We start from the raw sequence: 17710 nt of genomic DNA on the forward strand, positions 1-17710 counted from the left end.
TGTGAGCAGGGGAGGGGCAGACAGAGAGGGAGACACAGAATTTGAAGCAGGCTCCAGGCTCCGAGCTGTCAGCACAGGGCCCGACGCGGGGCTCGAACTCACGGACCTTGAGATCATGACCTGAGCCGAAGTCGGACGCTTAACCTACTGAGCCACCCAGATACCCACTGCCCCCCCCCCCCCCCGGAAGTGATTTTCTTGATCTTGTTCAGCTTCAGAGGACCGGGTGCTTTCCCTGGCGCGGGCCCTTCTTTGGATCCATGCAGCCTCTGCCCCTGCATTGTCTCTTCTCTCGTGAGGATCCAGGATCATCCCCAGGTCAGGCTCTGTAGTGCCCCTTTTGTGGTGGAAGGGGACACAGTCCTGGGTCCCGGGGACTAGGACGTGGCCATCTGGGCATTCTGCTGACCACCACAATCTTACCCAAACCTCTCCCACCTGCCTCACCCCCCCCCCTTCTGCCGGCCGGGCCAGTGGTCTTCCCTGCCCTTGGTTCCTCCTTCCCCACCCTTGCCTCTGCCCGTGAAACCCTCCGGCCCCCTCGACTCTACTGTTGTCCCCGGCTCTGCCTTGCCTGCCGGCTTCCACGCTGGCCCCCTGCAGCCGGGCCTGACCGTAGTGCCTGCCGGGCCCAGGGCGCAGTGAGACCCTTAGGCCTCTCGGTCTAAAATGGAAGAATTTCGGGCACTTGGGTGGCTCAGTCAGTTAAGCATCTGACTCTTGATCTCAGCTCGGGCCACCATCTCACCGTTCATGAGTTTGAGCCCCACATCGGGCTGATGGTGGCAGGGCCGGCTTGGGATTCTGTCTCTTCCTCTCTCTCTCTCTCTCTCTCAATAAGTAAACTTTAAAAAAATGTAAAATGGAATAATTTCAAGCGGGCAGCGGCCGAGTGTTAAACCCGGGCCAGGGGTGACTGCCCGGGTCTTGAGCCCACGAGGCCGGCCTTGGCTGTAGTCCATTTCCCACTGCCAGAGAGGGCTTTCTCAGGATGTTAATGGGGTCTTTAACCCCTTAGTGCCCCTGCCCTAATCTCCCAGGGGCGTCCCGGTCAACCCAACGTAGCACGCGCCCCACCACGTGGCCCTCCCGGCTCGCCGTGCACTCACCTTTTCCCTGCCATCGCCAAGATTCTTCCCTCTGCCTGGAATTTTCTCTCGCCCCTGACCTCCATGTGATTTGCACCCTGATCAAATTGGACATTCGGTTTTGGCCAGACAGACCCCCCGCCTCCCGGTGCTGTCCTGTCACACGCTGGCTTTGTCTTCAGAGTCCTCGCTCACCGGTCTGTGCTGTTGTCTGTCTGTCCCCGACTCGGCCACTTCCAGCTCCAGGGCCTAAAACCACCTGTTCCCCGGTCGGCCAAGGAGGATGCCCGGCGCCCGGGCCCCAGCGGCAGGCGGGTGGCCCCGGGCCGCGTCCGTGAGGGCCGTACAGAGTGAGTGGAAACATGCCGGCTTCGTGCCTTTGGAGCTGATGAGCATGAGAAGTTTTGTGTGGTTTTGTGAGCATGGAAGGGAAGCAAATCCGAAGACGGCTGAAAGTCAGATCCCCTCCCTGCCCCGTGTCCCCCAGAGGAACGGCCTTCCGCGTCCCAGCACGGGAGACCGGGACAAGGGGGTCCCCATTGAGGGGCGTGCCCGGCCGCGGCCCAGGCCAGCAAGGCAGGTGTGTGAGCCCTGACGGGAAACAGCGTGAGAAGGGCCCGGCGGGCAGCGAGCGGTCGCGCTTGCCACGCCCGTTTGATTTTAACAAAGCGTCTTGAAGTGTCACCGACACCATGACTGCACCCCCAGACAAACCGCTGTTCCCTCGCGCCGCCTGACATCCAGCCCTTGTCCGGATTTCCGCACTGGTCCCCGGACGTCTTCCCGAAGCCTGGCTCCTCCGTCACGGCACGCCGGTGTCTCTGAGCCGTTGCAGTGGTTTCTCCGAGGGCAGAACTTTCCTCCCCTTTCCTTCTTGCCACCCTCCGCTCGCCTCTACTTTATTTTTAGTGGGGGGTAGTAACAGCCTTATTGAGCCGTAATTCACACATAAAGCGCACCCACTGAGAGCATACAGTTCCATGGTTTCTACCGTATTCAGAGTTGTGGGACCATCACCAGGCCACAAAAATTCCAGAACATTCCATCGCCCCAGAAAAGAAGCCCCATCCCCATCAACAGTCACCCCACCCCCTCCACGGGCCCCCGAAACCCATTAATCTGCTCCCTATCCGTGGAGGAGCCTGTTCTGGACGTTTCACGCACGTGGACTCACACCCCGCGTGGCCTCTCATGTCCGGTTCCCTCCCTGAGCGTCGTGTGTTCGGGGTCCGTCCGCGGAGCACTGGGTGTCGGCGCGTCGCTCCTGCTCGCGGCCGAGGGACGTGCTGTGCGCGGGGGACACGTTGTGCGTATCTGTGCAACGGTCAGCGGGCACTTGTGTGGTTTCCACCTTCTGGCCATTGTGAGTAACGCTGCTCTGAACACGGGTGTAAGAGTTTTTGCGTGGACACACGTTTTCCCGTCCCCTGGGCATACGTCTACGAGCAGAATTGCTGGGTCACCTGGCAAATTCTACGTGTCACTCGTTGAGGAACCGCCGGACTTTTCCACGGCGGCTGCCCCGCTTTCCGTTCCCAGCAGCCGCGTGTCGGAGTTCTGCCTCGTCCACCCCCTTGCCAACACTTGTTATCGTCCGTCCTTTTTCTCACGGCCGTCCTGGTGGGGGTGTAGCATGCCTCGCTGTGGTTCTGGTTTACGTTTCCCTGATGGCTAATCATGCTGAGCAGCGTTTCATGGGATCGTTGGCTGTGCGTGTATTTTCTTTGAAGAAACGTCCTTTGTGCACTTTTTTACTGGGCTGTGTCTTTTCAGTATTTCATCGTCAGCGTGCCTGCTTTTCGGCTTGGCGCCGACTTGTAAAGAGTCCACCGCTCTTTCTGGACCGTTCTGCAAGTTCCCTCGGGGTGGTCCTTCCCCCTCCCCCCCGGCCCATGTTTCCAATAAACTGGAAGGTTGGCCCAGGGCTGCCGTTCGGTGAGATTCCTTTTCCGTTTCGTAAGTACGTACACGTATGATTTTTATTTGCCCGCCTTCAAAGAACGTGTCAAGGGTACGGAGTGTTGGGATTAGAGACCGTTTTAATTTTCCTCTTTATATTTACCTACTCAAAACCTTCATTTCGAAAGGCACAAATAAGACAGAAGAAAAATCACACGGAATCCACCGCTGGGCTGAATCGAGAGGACGGTGGTGGTGGGGGTAGGGCGTGCCGGAAACCCGCCTGCCGTCTTGTCATCTGCTTTTTCCGCCTCCCGGACGGGAAGCTCGTCTCCGCGTCGTGATTTCCGAAGCGCGAGGGAGCTCGTGCGGGCAGGACCCGAGGCGGCCCCCGCTCTGCCCGGGGCAGGCCGGTCGCGGCGAGATGGCGGGCGTACCGCCCGGTGTCCTCTCCCACCGTCGGTGCCGGCCGGCAGACGGGGCCGGAGGCGGCCTCCGCTGGAGGGGACACAGCTGGCGGTGACCGGTGCGCCCACCCCCGCAGGCCACACGTGAGCTGGCCCGGCAGGAAGAGGAGCTGCCGGCCAGCACCGGCCAAGCCACCAGCGGGAGCTGTCGGGTGTGGGAACCCGGGCCCTGCCACCTACCTGCGTGTGGCCCCGGTGAACGACAAAAAACGAGTTTAGTGTGTGGAGCGGGATGGGTCACCCACGTCCATCACGAACGGCAGGGCTGGGGACTGTTGGGTGCTAATGTGCCCGCTGGCAGCCAGCCTGGGCCCTGTCCACGGCGGGCTGGGGGCTCAGGACCCGCGGCCGTGGCCGGGTGGTCGTGTCCAGCGGGGGGCGGGGTTGCTTATCCGTACAAGCTGGGTGGTCAGCGGGATCCCCAGGTCTCACCACGCCACGCGGTGGGGGTGGCAGGGCGTGGGGTGAGGGGGTGGCAGGGTGGTGGGAGACGGGTGGGGGGGCGGCAGGGTTGGGGGGTGGCCTGTGGGCTGAGGGCAGACAAAGGCCCATGAGCCTCAGCTGCGGCCTGTCCTCGTGGTGTTAGAGCTGGTGTCTCGGGTGAGGTCCCCGCACAGGGTGGTCTCCTCACTCTCCCGTTCTGCGGCTCCCTGCACAGCTCAGTCCGTGCCGACGTTCCAAGACGGTCCGGTCAGGGTCTCCCCAACCCCCTCCCCCACCCCCAGGGCCACGGGCTCCCGCAGGACAGACACACCCTGTGTTTCTGTGCAGCAACAGAAGTCGTAAGCGTAAGTGAGCCCTGCACCGTGGCCTCTGGGCTGGAGGGGAGAGGGCGGGGGTTGGGTGGGGATTCGGGTCCCAGGCCCTGGCTGCAGGCGAAGGGGCTGGGTTGGGGTTGCGTGCTGCTCAGTCCCTGGGATGGGGCTGGTCAGGGCTCCAGGGGGCTGTCTCCTGGGCGGGCAGCCCGGCTGTGGCCGGAGCCCTATAGCTGCCCTGGAGGAAGGTTGGTGACAACCCCTCTCCCTTGATACAGCCGCGTTTTCATGGTGGTTCCCTGTGATCCCACCCAGGACGGCTGTCCCCTATAGTCACAGGTGTCTGTGGCCTGCCATGCACACTTCAGCTTTGTGGCCGCCCCTCAGGGAAAAGCTTTGGACCTTGCTATGCACACGGGGCGACAGTGATGACCTCCCCCCCCCCCCCCGCCACGTGACAGGACCCTCAGGGGCCTGGAAGGGGTGCTCAGGGCCCCAGAACCTACCCAGCCGGTTCCGATGGCCGAGCAGAGATTCCTGGGCTCGTGCTGCCCTCTAGTGCCTGCGGAGGGGAGTGCCTTTGGGGAGGCCGTGTCGTGTCCTTCCAGGATCGGCGGGCTTCCTGCCCCTCTTTCTCATTGCCCCCCTTACGTCGGGGGTCTGGCTAATTGCTTTCCAAGTTCTCAGGTCTGTGTGCACTTGGGTTCCGACCTTTCTCAGATCCTGGAGGGAGGCTGGTCTTTGTCCCTCAAGTTTGGAGAACTTAATCTGACAATAGGGACCCTTCCCCAGAGTCTGTCACCGAGCCCCTCCCTGCTTGGGATGGGCCTCGCTGGGTCCCCTTAACCCCTGGCACGCTCGAGTGTTCCATGCGCCGCTCACAGTGGGGCCGCCTGGGGGAGGGGTTCTCCTGCTGGCTCGGGGGTGCACACCGCAAAGGGCACACCCACACACGGCCTCACTCACCTCCGAGGGCCTCTGCCGCGGGCTGCCGCGGGGTGGGTATCGGCTCCGAGGTAGACGCGTCGATTCGAAGCTCACGCTGGCGAACCTGGATCCAAAATCCCCCAGAAGGGCAGCCTTGCTTTCTCGGGGCCCTTGCTTTGAAATTAGTGCTCTGGCCGCCAGTGGTGCGTTGGCTTTGAGAACTAGGGCGCCTCTGTTTTTAATTAGTTGAAGTCATTTTGATTTTTTGTGCCAGTGTGGAGATGGAGTCTGTTCCCAGGCTCCTCTCTGGCCCTGGCCTCGCTGCGCGGGCCCTGCCTTTGTCTTCCCGGGGCCGCGGTATCTTTAGCGTGTTGGGAACGGTGGCGGCACTGACGCGCTCACGCTCTCTTGTCCTTCCCTCGCAGGTGTGACGGTCCCTCAGCTGCAGCCATGGGGTCTGAGGATCACGGGGCCCAGAACCCGAGCTGTAAAATCATGACGTTCCGCCCGACCATGGAAGAATTTAAGGACTTCAACAAATACGTGGCCTACATCGAGTCCCAGGGAGCCCACCGGGCGGGCCTGGCCAAGGTGGGTGACGCCCTGGGCCCGGTGCCGCTTTCCACCAGCCTCGGCCCCGGGTCTGGCGTGACCGTGTCCGGGGGCGGCGGGCACCCATTCGTGGGTTCGCGGGGCCGCTCTGACCTCATTTTCAGCCGACGTTACAGAGTTCTTCCTGTGGGCCCGGCGTCACAAATGAGTTCCGCAGCCCCTGTCCCTGTGGGACCCGGTGGCGGCGACGAGCCCCGGGGGCGGTGGCGCTTGGCCGAAGGCCGGCGACGAGAGGTCACACCTGCGCGCACGTATGTGTGTGGGCATGCCGTGCGTGACAGCAAACACACGAGGACGGTCTGCGTTGTGTTTTTACCATAAAAACCATGGTTTCTTTGTGTTCGTGTCACCCGGTAGTTTGGAGGATTTGTAACCTGTCTGCTTGGAGTTCTCGTCGCTGCCCGTACGACTGCCTCTCCATCTAGGACACCTGCTTGTCTGTTCTTGCAACCCAGGGGTCTGTAAACCTTCTCCGCAGAGAGCCAGGCGGTGGGGCAGCCTTGTGTGGGGGGGCAGTCTCTGTCCCATCACCCGGCTCTGTCGCCTTGGGAACCTGTAAACCGAGAGGCGTGGCCACGTGCCAGTAAAAACGGTACTTGGGGGCACTGAAACGGGAAGGCCGTGGAGTTTTCACTTGTCCTGAAATCTTTTTCTTTTGTTATTTTTTCCATTTAAAAGTGAAGAAACCCCAACAAGAAACGGTCGGCATTCTTGATTCTCAGGCTGTGTGAAAGCAGGCGGCGGGCGGGATTTGGCCCAGGGTGTGCTGCCCCCTGGCCGCGGCGAGGAGAGTGATGCCTTCGCCTTCCCGCCCCTGCCTGGTTCTGGGTGGCTTTGTTGCGAGTGTCGGTCCCTCTCGTGGTGAGGGTCGCGCCTTTGATCTCAGCCTAAGGACGCGCGGAGGGCAGCGGGCTCGCCGCGTCTCCTTCCCGCCCTCCTTCTTGATTTTGTTCATCGTACGCGAGACGGTGTGGACACGGCGTTTCCTCCGCGTTGGGAACCGAGCCCCTGCTGTCCCGTTAGCTTCGCTTCTCCCTGTAGCCTCCTTCAGCCGGAAACCCTGGGTCCTGGGTTCTTGCAGGTTCCGGGGGCCTTCTGCCCAGCGGGCACCATCAGGGGACGGTTTCTTGCCTGCTCTGCCCCATCGAGGCGCCCTGTCGCGGGGGCCCCGGGCGGTGGGCGTGGGCCTCCTCTGCCTTGCCCCTGTCCTTGGCCTACATGTGCTTTCCTGGGACGGCAGCCCTTCTGGTTCAAGGTGTCCCTCGTGCTGGGAGGCGTGGCGAGGTGCCGTCCGGGACAGCTCTGCCCGGAGCCCCGTCAGGCCTCCGCGGCTGTCATCCCTGCTTGTTCCTTCTGCCTCACTGTGTGTCTCGGGCTCCGCTTTCCTGGCTGGCCCCCTGGCCTGGATACTTCCTGAGCTTTCCGTGCCTGGTGCCGTGGCGGCTGCGGGCTCTGTGTCCGCTGTGTGGACCGTGTCTGCGCCTCTGCCTTCCTTCGCTCTTGACTCCTCGGCCCCTGAGCTTCCCCTTTGTGCCCTGGTACCCCGGGACCCTGGGTAAGCTCACGTACCGGTGGAGTCCGTTTTTGCTGATTTAGACGGAAGGAAACTGTTGGGACCGGATGTTTCGCGAGGCAGGTGTTTCTCGAGTCCGTTTTCCCTCTGCCTTCTGTGTTCCATGCTCCTTTCAGGGAGTTTGTTTGCTGCTTTCTCTGACGGGTGGTCACCTACGTGTGCGGGGAGGGGAGGGCAGCGTGGGGCGGACCCGGGCACGTCCTGAGAGACGGCGGCAGAGTCACGCCCTCCACACGTGCACACGCGCCCCTGCTGCCTGCCTGCCTGCCAGGGACCGCGTGCCGGGGCCTCGAGTCCCTCAGGGGCTCCCTGCCACTCCGTGGGGACAGACGGGGACAGGGAGGCGTCCTTGGGCAACCCCTTCTTCTTTCACAGGGGGGCCCTACCTAGGCTCTCGGGGCTGCTGGCTTTTTGTTGTTGTTGTTGTTGTTTTTTGACTGTCCATTTATTTTATTTTTGAGATAGAGTGTGATCCAGGGAGGGTCAGAGAGAGAAAGAGAGAATCCCAAGCAGGCTCACACGGTCAGCGCAGAGCCCGACGTGGGGCTCGAACTCACGACCCGTGAGATCATGACGTGAGCTGAAATCAAGAGTCGGGTGCTTAGCCGACTGAGCCCCCCGGGCACCCCAGTTGGCTGCTGGCCTCTTTGGAGAAGGGACCTGGTGTCCTCCTGGCCCGAGAGCGTTCCGCTGATGGCCCGTGTCCCCTCACCCTGGTCGCATCGGCCTTGTCCGTCCTTCTCTGTTGTCCATGTGGGGTGCCGGGACGTTTCTGTTTCATCAGAGCTGTATCTGTCTCTCCCGCAAGGCTCTGTAGGGCCCGGGGGAACGGGCTCGGGGTGTACGTTCAGTAGATACAGCTGGAGCCCGGGCCCAGGACCAGAAGAGGCTCTGGGACTGTCGGGGTGCCCCTGTCACGTTCCCTGGCTGCTCTGTGCTCTGGGGCCAGTGCCCAGCTGGGCCCCTGACCTCTCAGGCCAGCGCGGGGCCTCCCCGGGCTCCTGGGGGAGCGCGGGGCAGGGGGACCAGGGCGGGGCATGGTGTTGGGTCCTGTGGGAGGGGGCAGGGGCTTCCGCGCTCGGGCGCACCCCTGGGGACTGTCCCTACGGTCCGGTGGCTCCTCCACCCAGGCCCGCAGCCTGCAAAATGGCTCTGGGAACGCAAGGGGTCGGGACAGAGGCTGGCCCCTCATTTCGTTTCCTCTTATGGGGGCTCCCCCTGCCAGGCGCCTTCTGCCCCAGCTGCCCAGACACCCTGAGCCACCCTGGCACTGCCTCGTTCATCTGGGGAGCGTGGCCTTTCTGTCCCTCTCGGCCTCGGCTGTGGCTCGGCCTCAGGAGCTTCGAGGAGGGGTCCGTCCGCTGGCCGCCAGGCACCGAGGGGAGGAGCCAGGGTGCTCCCGTTTTGGCACACGATACCTGTGAGTCGTTGTGCTCCCGGGAGCCTCCTTTCAGACCCTGGTCTCACAGAGATTTGAGGACGTCAGGCCACAGCACGTTGGGCCCGCTCCGTCACATGCCTTTTCCAGAACCTTCTTAGTGTGTGGCCAGGCCAGTGTAGCTCATGAGGGCCCGAAGCATCCCTCTCTGGTTTCCTGATGTTTTCCATGGCAGTCGAAAATTTGGGAGTGATGCATTTGGTTCATTTTAATTTTTTTTTTTACGTTTATTTATTTTTGGTAGAGAGAGACAGAGCACAAGTGGGGGTGGGGGGCAGAGAGAGAGCAGGAGACACAGAATCCGAAGCAGGCTCCAGGCTCCCAGCTGTCAGCACAGAGCCCGACGCGGGGCCTGAACCCACGAACCGCGAGATCGTGACCTGAGCCAAAGTTGGACCCCTAACCGACTGAGCCACCCAGGCGCCCCGCGTTTGGTTCATTTTAGAGCCTTAATTGACGGACCGGCTTCCTCCAAAGGAACTGAGTGGGTAGACTCCCCAGTTCCCCTCGGTGAACACATTTTGGACCAGATCCAGGGCCTTTTTCCCTCAGGAGGAAGTAAGCCCAGGCTTCTTTATGAGAGGGGGCGCAACCTCCATGGTTCAAGAGCCACTCAGGCTCACAGCCCTTCGTCCCGGGACCCGTTCTCCGGGAGAGCGTCTCGGGTGCCCGAACCACAGGCCCTTCCGTTTGTATTTGTGGCATTTCCGGCCCCCAGCGTGTTAGCTACTCGTTATCACCTGACTCGTCTGATTTTTCACTTGAAATCTAAGAAAACCATGGACTGGCAGGCTGAGGCCCACACCCCGTTGTCATGAGGCCTCACACCAGACATGGGCACCCGGGGCACTTACCGCAACTCTGGGCACAGAGTAGGAGGGGGGACGTCCCCAGAAAAGGCCTCGATTGAGCAGCCGTGTCCCCATTTAATGAAAATCAGGGTTCCCAGCTTGGGCAGTGCTGACCTCGAGGTGGGTCATTCCCTCCGGGGGCGTCCTGGGCACTTCGGGGACCTAAGCAGCACCCCGCATCCACGCCAGGAGGTCGTGACGGCTGTGGGTGTCCCCAGAAATCGCCCAACGTCACTTGGGGGCAGGATCCCCCTGGGCGGGACCCATTGCCTTCTTCTAATGGCTGTTGTTATTTACTCTCGGTCTGTCAATAAATCCAGCAGTGCGGACGGTGGAGGTGAGCCTTTCTGCTGTTAATAGGTGACTGGAGAGTAAGTGTTTTCGTTGCCAAGCAAACGTTTTCTAACACCGATGCGTATAGGGGAGTCCTTGGGGATGGTGAATGAACTGCAGCCGTTCTGGAAGCCGTCCGCAAACTCAGCATCGGTGTGGCGATGGTCCTCCCCGGCCCTCAGCTGGGTGAGGCTCGGGCCTCCCCAGAGGTCTTGGCTGGCGCACTGAAGGCAGGTTGGTTTAGTTCTTTTCCCAGAGCTGTTGGGTGGCCCGCTGGGTGCCTGGGAAGGAGATTTGTCGTTTACAAACACCTGCCCAGGACAGGGGCCTTCACAGAAGTGCGCCTGGCACCCAGGAGGCCCCTGCCCGGCCCGGAGGCCTCGCCCGGCCCAGGAGGGGTAGGAGGAGGGCCAGGAGCAAGCTCAGCACAGACCTGGCCCCCCTTCCACCTGGGGCGACACTTCCCGCAGCCCTCGTGTCCCTCCTGGAGAGGGGCGGCGAGGGCTTGGCCCAGAGCTGCAGTGCGCGTGCTTTTCCTGAGGCGGCCCTCCCAGGTCTCGTCCCCCCGGATTTGTGTCACCGTCACCCTCCTGCCTTCGGCGCCTCACTCACTCTTCTGTGTCTTTGCACGTGGGCCTTGTCGCCTCTCTCCAGTCTCCTTGTGTCTTCCGGGGTCCTGGCCCGGCTGGTCCTGAGCTGCAGGGGGCCTGACGGGCAGTGTCGGGAGGCCGGGGGCGTAGTGCCCGCGGCCCCGCACAGACCACCTGGGAGTTTGATGAAGCGCGTAGAAGGTTCCGGGTGCCCTGAGGCGTGCGGCCCGGACACGCCCCCAGGGGGCCGCCGCTGGTCTCCGGGGCAGGGCCCTGCGTCCCAGGCACCGCTGAGTCGCCCCTCTCCGTCTTGCAGATCATCCCCCCAAAGGAGTGGAAGCCGAGGCAGACGTACGATGACATCGACGACGTGGTCATCCCGGCCCCCATCCAGCAGGTGGTGACGGGCCAGTCGGGCCTCTTCACACAGTACAACATCCAGAAGAAGGCCATGACGGTCGGGGAGTATCGTCGCCTGGCCAACAGCGAGAAGTACGCGGCTGGGGCTGAGGCCGCTGTGGGGATGGGCCCCCGACGCCCGGCCTCCGAGGGGGAGCCACACACCTCGAGGGGCCTCCGTGGCCCCGGCCCTGCACTTGTGGCGTCCACGGCACACGCACGCACACCTGCACTGCGTCCCCTCCCTCGCTCCCTGCGCGCTTTGTGCGTTTCCGTTTCCGTTTCCGTTTCCGTTTCCGAGGGCGGTCTCTCTGCTCCCCAGCCCAAGCGCCCCTCGAGGGCAGGGCGGCGGCCGCCTCCTCCTGCGGCCCCCACACAGCGCCGGCCTCCCGGCCTGGCCTCTCGTAATTGCAGAGTTGAGGATCGAGAGGACCCTCCGAGCCCCTCCTGTCCCGGGTGGTTGACGGGGCGGGACGAGCGGGGGCGGGGGCGTCCCAGGCGGGGCAGCCCCATCCCTTATGCGCTCAGCCTCCCGGCGGCCAAGAGGCCGCGCCCGTGTTCTCCACGCCCCGGGGATGGGGGTGGGCCCCACGGCCACATTCAGGGTGCTGCTCCTCCCACAGGTATTGCACCCCGCGGCACCAGGACTTCGACGATCTGGAGCGCAAGTACTGGAAGAACCTCACCTTCGTCTCCCCCATCTACGGGGCCGACATCAGCGGCTCCCTGTACGATGACGTGAGTACCGGGGCCCCCGAGACGCTCCGGGGGCGTGACGGACACCGTGTCCTGCTGAACCGTGGAGGGAGAGGCGCATGCATGGGACTCGATCTTGAAACGCGGGCGCTAAGACGCCCCGGCAAGCTCAGCTGGGCTTTCTGTCCGGGCTCCGGGCACGTCCACATGCCAAGTCTTTGGGGGGCGGGGGGAGGAAAGAAGGAATCCAGGCGCGTTCTGATTTGCAGAATCTTTCCTACGAAATCGTCAGCCCCTCCTGCCCTGATCAGGCGCCCTGTCCCTGCAGCTGGACCAAAGCAGCCCCGTCACAAAGTGGTCTTCCGGAGGCCACACGGAGCATTTCCTTCCTTCTGCCTGGGGCCTCCTAATCCCCAGTTACTCTCGTGGTTTTCCTCTTGAATTCCTAGTGCTCCATCATCCGGGAAACCTGGCGGATGTTCCAGCCCCCGTGCCGGGCTGGGAGGACCCTGGGGGTGCCTGGGGCAACGGAGGGGCCTCTGCTGGCTCCTCAGCCCTCGGACCTGATGCTGGCCTTGCCCGTCCAGGGGTGTAGACCAGGCATTGGTGGAGACGTGGTGCAGGGGCCCTGCAGAGGTGCTGTTGTTCAGCACGCGGGGGTTTGAGTGGGACCCACCCTTTTCTAAGGGACAGTTTATTAACACTTATGGGACCTCTGGTAACCCTGGGAAGGATCTACTGGGTTGCTGTCCAAGCTCCTGAGCCTGACTCTCCCCTGGGTGTGCTCTGCCCTGGGGTTCTGCCCTGGGTGGCCCCTCAGCTGCCATCTCTGCCCCCCGCCCCAGATCGTCACTGTGAAGGTCCCTTCTTGCCGGAACACACTTTATCCGCTCAGCCGTGCTCCTCATGACGGCAGCTGGGGGTGCCCCCTGAGATCTGGGCTGGGGTCCCAGCTGGCGTGGGTGGGAGTAAAGCCCCCTCCTGAGAAGGGCCAGGACCCCCCCCCCCCCGTCCCCGAACCCATCAGGACAGGCCGTGACTTGTGGTTCCCAAGAGGTGTGACTGTTGGGTGGGTCCCAGCAGTCTGCCCACCTTGGGGAGCCTGTCTGACCTGTGGCCCGCTGGCCTTCCAGCTAGAGGGTCCCACTGTGCAGCGTGGGTGGGTCTGCTCTCCCAAGCTGGGCACCAAGGGCGTGTCAGGCTTGAAGTGAGCTCACCCCTGGGAACCTGAGGGAGAGGCCCTCGCCCTGGGAGGTCAGGGACCGAGCTTGCTCCTGGTCCTGGTTCCCCCTTCTTGGACCTCGGTTTCCCACATCCAGTGGCTGGTCCTGTGGCAAGGGAGTCCTGGACCAGGAGGGTCCCTCTCCCTGGGACCCTGAGCTCATCCACTTGGCCCGGACCCCAAAGCATTGGCAAGCTTGTGAGGCCACGTGGCCAGGCCTGAGGGCAGAGTTGCGTGCACCCTCGGGTGTGGCGAGGGCCGGAGGACGGGGATCCCAGGGGCCCTGTGGGGCCCACACACGTTTAAAAAAAATTATCATTATTATTTTTTACATTTACGTCCAAGTTACTTAGCATATAGCGCAATAAGGGTTTCAGGAGTAGAATCCCGTGATTCGTCCTCTACGTGTAACACCCAGTGCTCGTGCCCACAAGCGTCTTCCTTAGTGGCCCTCATCCATTTAGCCCATCCCCCTGCCCACGACCCCTCCAGCAGCCCTCGGTTCTGTATATTTAAGAGTCTCTTACGTTTTGTCCCCCTTCCTGTTTTAATATTATTTTTGCTTCCCTTGCCTTAGGCTTATCTGTTTTGTATCTTATATTCCTTATATGAGTGAGGTCGTATGATATTTGTGTTTCTCTAATTTTACTTAGCGTAATACTCTCTGGTTGCATCCATGTTGTTGCAAATGGCAAGAATTCATTCTTTTTGGTTGCTGAGTAGTATTCCATTCTGTGTGTGTGTGTGCGTGTGTGTGCGTGCGTGTGTGTGTGCGTGTGTGTGTGTGCCACGTCTTCTTTGTCCATTCATCCATCGATGGACATTTGGGCTCTTTGTTTGGCTGTTGTTGATGTTTATAAACATGGGGAGAATGTGTCCCTTCGAATCAGCACCCCTGTATCCCGTGGGTAAATGCCTAGAAGTGCGATTTCTGGGTCGTAGGGTAGTTCTATTTTTAGTTTTTTGAGGAACCTCCAGACTGGTTTCCAGAGTGGCTGCACCAGCTTGCATTGCCACCAACAATGCAAAAGAGAGCCTCTCTCTCCGCATCCTCGCCAGCATCTGTTGTTGCCTGAGTTGTTGATTTTAGCCATTTTGACAGGTGTGAGGTGGTATCTCATTGTGGTTTTGATTGTATTTCCCTGATGAGTGACATTGAGCATTTTTTCACGTGTGTGTTCACAATTTGGATGTCTTCTTTGGAGAAGTGTCTGTTCTCAGCACGGCTTTCACCCCCCATGATTTTTTTTTTTAAATATTTTTAATGTTTGTTTATTTTTGAGAGAGAGAGAGAGACAGACAGAGTGCAGGAAGGGGCATAGAGAGAGGCAGACACAGAATCCAAAGCAGACTCCAGGCTCTGAGCTGTCAGCACAGAGCCCGATGTGGGGCTCGAACCCACAAACCGTGAGATCATGACCTGAGCTGAAGTCAGACGCTCAACCAACTGAGCCGCTCAGGCGCCCCGTCACCTCCCATGATTAACACACAGCTCAGTGTGGAATCCGGAGAAATTCCTGCCTGACTGCCTGGCCTGGGGCCGGTGTCTCAGGGGGGTTGTGCACCCTGGGGCGGGTTCAGGGCCGACCGCTGGCGCTCGGGCCCTCTGCGGGGCCACGCCGTAGCCTCCCTGTGCTGCCGCCGGTGTCTGGGGGTGGCCGGGGCCCGGGGGTGGCTGGCCGCCAACCGCACGCTCAACCGCGCGCGGGTCGCCCGCAGGACGTGGCCCAGTGGAACATCGGGAGCCTGCGGACCATCCTGGACATGGTGGAGCGTGAGTGCGGCACCATCATCGAGGGCGTCAACACCCCCTACCTGTACTTCGGCATGTGGAAGACCACCTTCGCCTGGCACACGGAGGACATGGACCTTTACAGCATCAACTACCTGCACTTCGGGGAGCCCAAGTCCTGGTGAGCGTCCGCGGTGGCCGGGGCCGCGGGAGGGGCTGCGGATCGGCTCGTCCGGGGCACACGGGGCGGGGGTGCCTTTGGACGACCCCTCGGGGACACGGCTGGGCCCGTGGCCGGGCAGGCAGAAGCTGAGGGGCGTCTGGCCCTGTTGGCTCCAGAGACAGTCTCGGTCGGTGACGAGGGGATGTGTGTCCCCAGAAACGAGCTTCCTGCCCCCCTCCCCCCAGAGCCTGTGGTTTGCTACCCGTGGAGACCATGGGGGCGGCATCCGCGAAGTGTCTGCTGTGCTGGGGGCTCTCCCTGGGGCCGCGGGCCTGGGGTGGGCGGCTGTGAGCACTGAGCCTCCCCTGGCCTCCCCACAGCGGCTCCAGGCCCCCTGCGGTCAGGGGCGCGGTGCACCCACTGGTTTGCCGGGCTGGTGTGGGCGTGCGCCCCGCGGGCCACTCTGTGGGCCGTGGGCCCTGCAGGCTGGGCCGAATATCCAGCGCGGCCCGTGTTCCGGAATCTCCGAGCCGAGCACCCCCTTCGCACCCACAGCCTCTGCTGCAGGACAGCCGGAGCCGCCTTCTGTGCAAGGCTGTCTTTGTTCACTGCTGTTTCCAGCAGAGATTTCTGAGCCGGGCTTTGCACCTCCCTGCCTCTTCCCAGCTGTCTCAGAAGGTTCTGTTATTCTGTTACAGTAATCATCACAGCTCAGAGGGAGCGGGGGGCGGAGGGGGGAGAGCCCTCCCCCCCCCCCCCCCCCCCCCCCCCCCCCCGGGAGCAGAGCGTGGCACTCCGGAGCTCAGCCGAGTGCTTTTGTGTGTGGAGACGGCAGGGGTGGGAGGGGGCGTGCACAGCCCGGCTGGGGACCCAGGCAGACCCTGGCCGAGGTACCCCTTAACTTGGTGTCCCAGCTGACAGCTGAGCCCTGAGCGGCTGGGCCTGTGCCCAGAGGCATGGGGGGAGGCCACCCCCGGTCCTTTTAAGTGTCAGGGACGCCCCGGAGCCCTTGCCAAGGCGGGTGGGCGGAGGTGCTCTGAGCAGAAGGCTCAGACTCCGGCAGGAGGCCCCAGGTGGGAAGCCAGGCCTCCCGGTCCAGGTGTTGGCCGTGTGACCACCCTCTCCTGACCTCTGATGCTGGCACGGTGGAACCCCGGCCGTGCTGTCCGGCCGTGGGCTCCTGCCCCGACAGGGAAGGATGAGGAAGCGTTAGGGCTGAACGTGGCCTGGGCTCTGTGTGAGTTTCCCGGGGCGGGTCTAACCGATGACCGCTAGGAGCTTATCACGACACACGTGTGTTCTCTGACACTTTTGGAGGCCGGGAGTATGACCCTGGTCTCCCCGGGCTACACCCAGGCGTGGGCAGGGCGGTTCCCACCCCCGTGCCCCAGGGAGGCCGGTCTCCCGCCTTTGCCGGCTTCAGGTGGCACCGATCCCTGGCCCCGCAGCCCCTCCTCTGTCCTCACGGCCAGCAGCGTGGGGTCTGCCCGTCTGTCTGCCTCTGACCCTCTGCCCCCGTCCCGTGAGGACGCTGGCCCCCTGGGAACTCAGGGTCACCCCCGCCTCTGGGGCCTCGACTTAATCCCGTCTGCCGAGTCCCTGTCCTGTGTGAGGCGACGTGCGCGCAGTTGTGGTGATTAAGGCGTGGACATCTTCGGGGCCGCCGTCCTGCGGGCCACGGGCCCTCTGACCTGTGCCTCGTGCTGCATTGTGTTACCTCGGGGATTTGCTGGGATCCTGTTATGACTCCACGGGCTTCTTCTTTTCGATCCATTTATGTCTGTGGCATTCCGTGGCTTCGAATCCGCTGTTGAGCATTGCAGCCTCTAGCTGGGAGGCGTTTACCTTTCAGGGAAAACTTGCAGAGAGATGGGTGGGGTTGGCGATGTCCATTTCACAAAGGCCTGGATCTCACACCCCGCGTGGTCCTGAGCGTGTTAGTGGAGGCATTTCCTGGAGGGCGGCGTCACCCCTGGGCTGCCCAGGGCGTTACCTCGTCTCCTCCCCTCCAAACCCGCCCCCCCCTCCCGTGGAGGCCCCGGCCCAGGCCCCCCCTTGGAGAGGGGCTGCGCTCTGCCCCCACCGTGGTGTGGGGCGTGAGGTGCTCCTTCCCCAGAGCCTCTGCCCGGCAGCCGGCGTCCTCCGCGTGGGCCGTGGCAGGCTGAGTGCAGACGAGCAGCCTTCTGGCTCCCCGTACAGATCCACAGGCTGGGGCTGTGTGCGCGTGTACGTGTGTGTGTTCGCATGTGAGTGTGAGGATGTGCGAGTGGTGTTTGTGAGCGTGCGTACGTGTACGTGAAAGTGTATCAGTGTGTTTGTACGTACGTGTTTGTGTGTGAAGGTACACGAGCATACGTGTGCGTGAGCGTGGGTGTGTACGTACGTGTGCATGAGTTCCGTGTGTGAGCGTGTGTACGTGTAAGTGTGCGGTCGTGTATTTGTGGCGTATGAGTGTGTGTGTGCCGCGGCCCGGCTCGCTGACACGATGGTTCCAGGCGCTGCGGGGGCGGGTGAGGGGGGGGCGTCTCGGTCCTGACCCCGCGTGGCTCCCCCAAGCGCCACTAGATGGCGCCCCCACCCTTCCGCACTGGCTGCCGCTTCCCGCCGTGGAAATTTCCCAGGTTCTTTCATCCTTTTTATGGACTCCCGGCCCCCGGCCCTGAGCGCCCCAGAGGCCCCCTGGGACCAGCAGCAGGAGGAGAGCGAGGACTGCGGGGTGGGCAGTGGGAATGCTCAGCCCCCCAGCAGACGCCTGGGTTTTGGCCTGGGGCTACTAGCGAGAGGGATCAGAAAGGGAGAAAAAAGCCCTTAAAGCCCAGAACAAGACCAATAAAAGGAGCCACTGCTGAGTCCTGGCACGAGCTGGCCAGAGGCAGGTTGAGCGCTGAGCCGTGGCCCTGCCTGAGGATGGGGTGGCCTTGCCTGACGTGGGGCGAAGCGTGGGGTGGGCAGCGCGGGTCACAGG

At 62.4% G+C, this 17710-nt stretch overlaps 1 protein-coding gene across 10 annotated transcripts in view; it reads left to right on the top strand.

Moving 5' to 3' along the window:
* Positions 1-17710, top strand: part of KDM4B (lysine demethylase 4B) — a 133942-nt gene that overhangs the window by 42337 nt on the left and 73895 nt on the right. For all 10 annotated transcript variants that reach the window (XR_006298219.1, XM_043586272.1, XM_043586269.1 and 7 more), the window contains 4 exons: positions 5562-5727; positions 10850-11025; positions 11556-11670; positions 14570-14763. Coding sequence is in view for 9 of the 10 variants with exons in the window: in XM_043586272.1 (XP_043442207.1) it covers positions 5587-5727; positions 10850-11025; positions 11556-11670; positions 14570-14763 (626 nt within the window). In the remaining variant the exon portion in view is untranslated. The remainder of the gene's footprint in view (positions 1-5561; positions 5728-10849; positions 11026-11555; positions 11671-14569; positions 14764-17710) is intronic.

Source organism: Prionailurus bengalensis, chromosome A2 (assembly GCF_016509475.1).
Source record: "Prionailurus bengalensis isolate Pbe53 chromosome A2, Fcat_Pben_1.1_paternal_pri, whole genome shotgun sequence".
Lineage (NCBI taxonomy): Eukaryota > Metazoa > Chordata > Mammalia > Carnivora > Felidae > Prionailurus > Prionailurus bengalensis.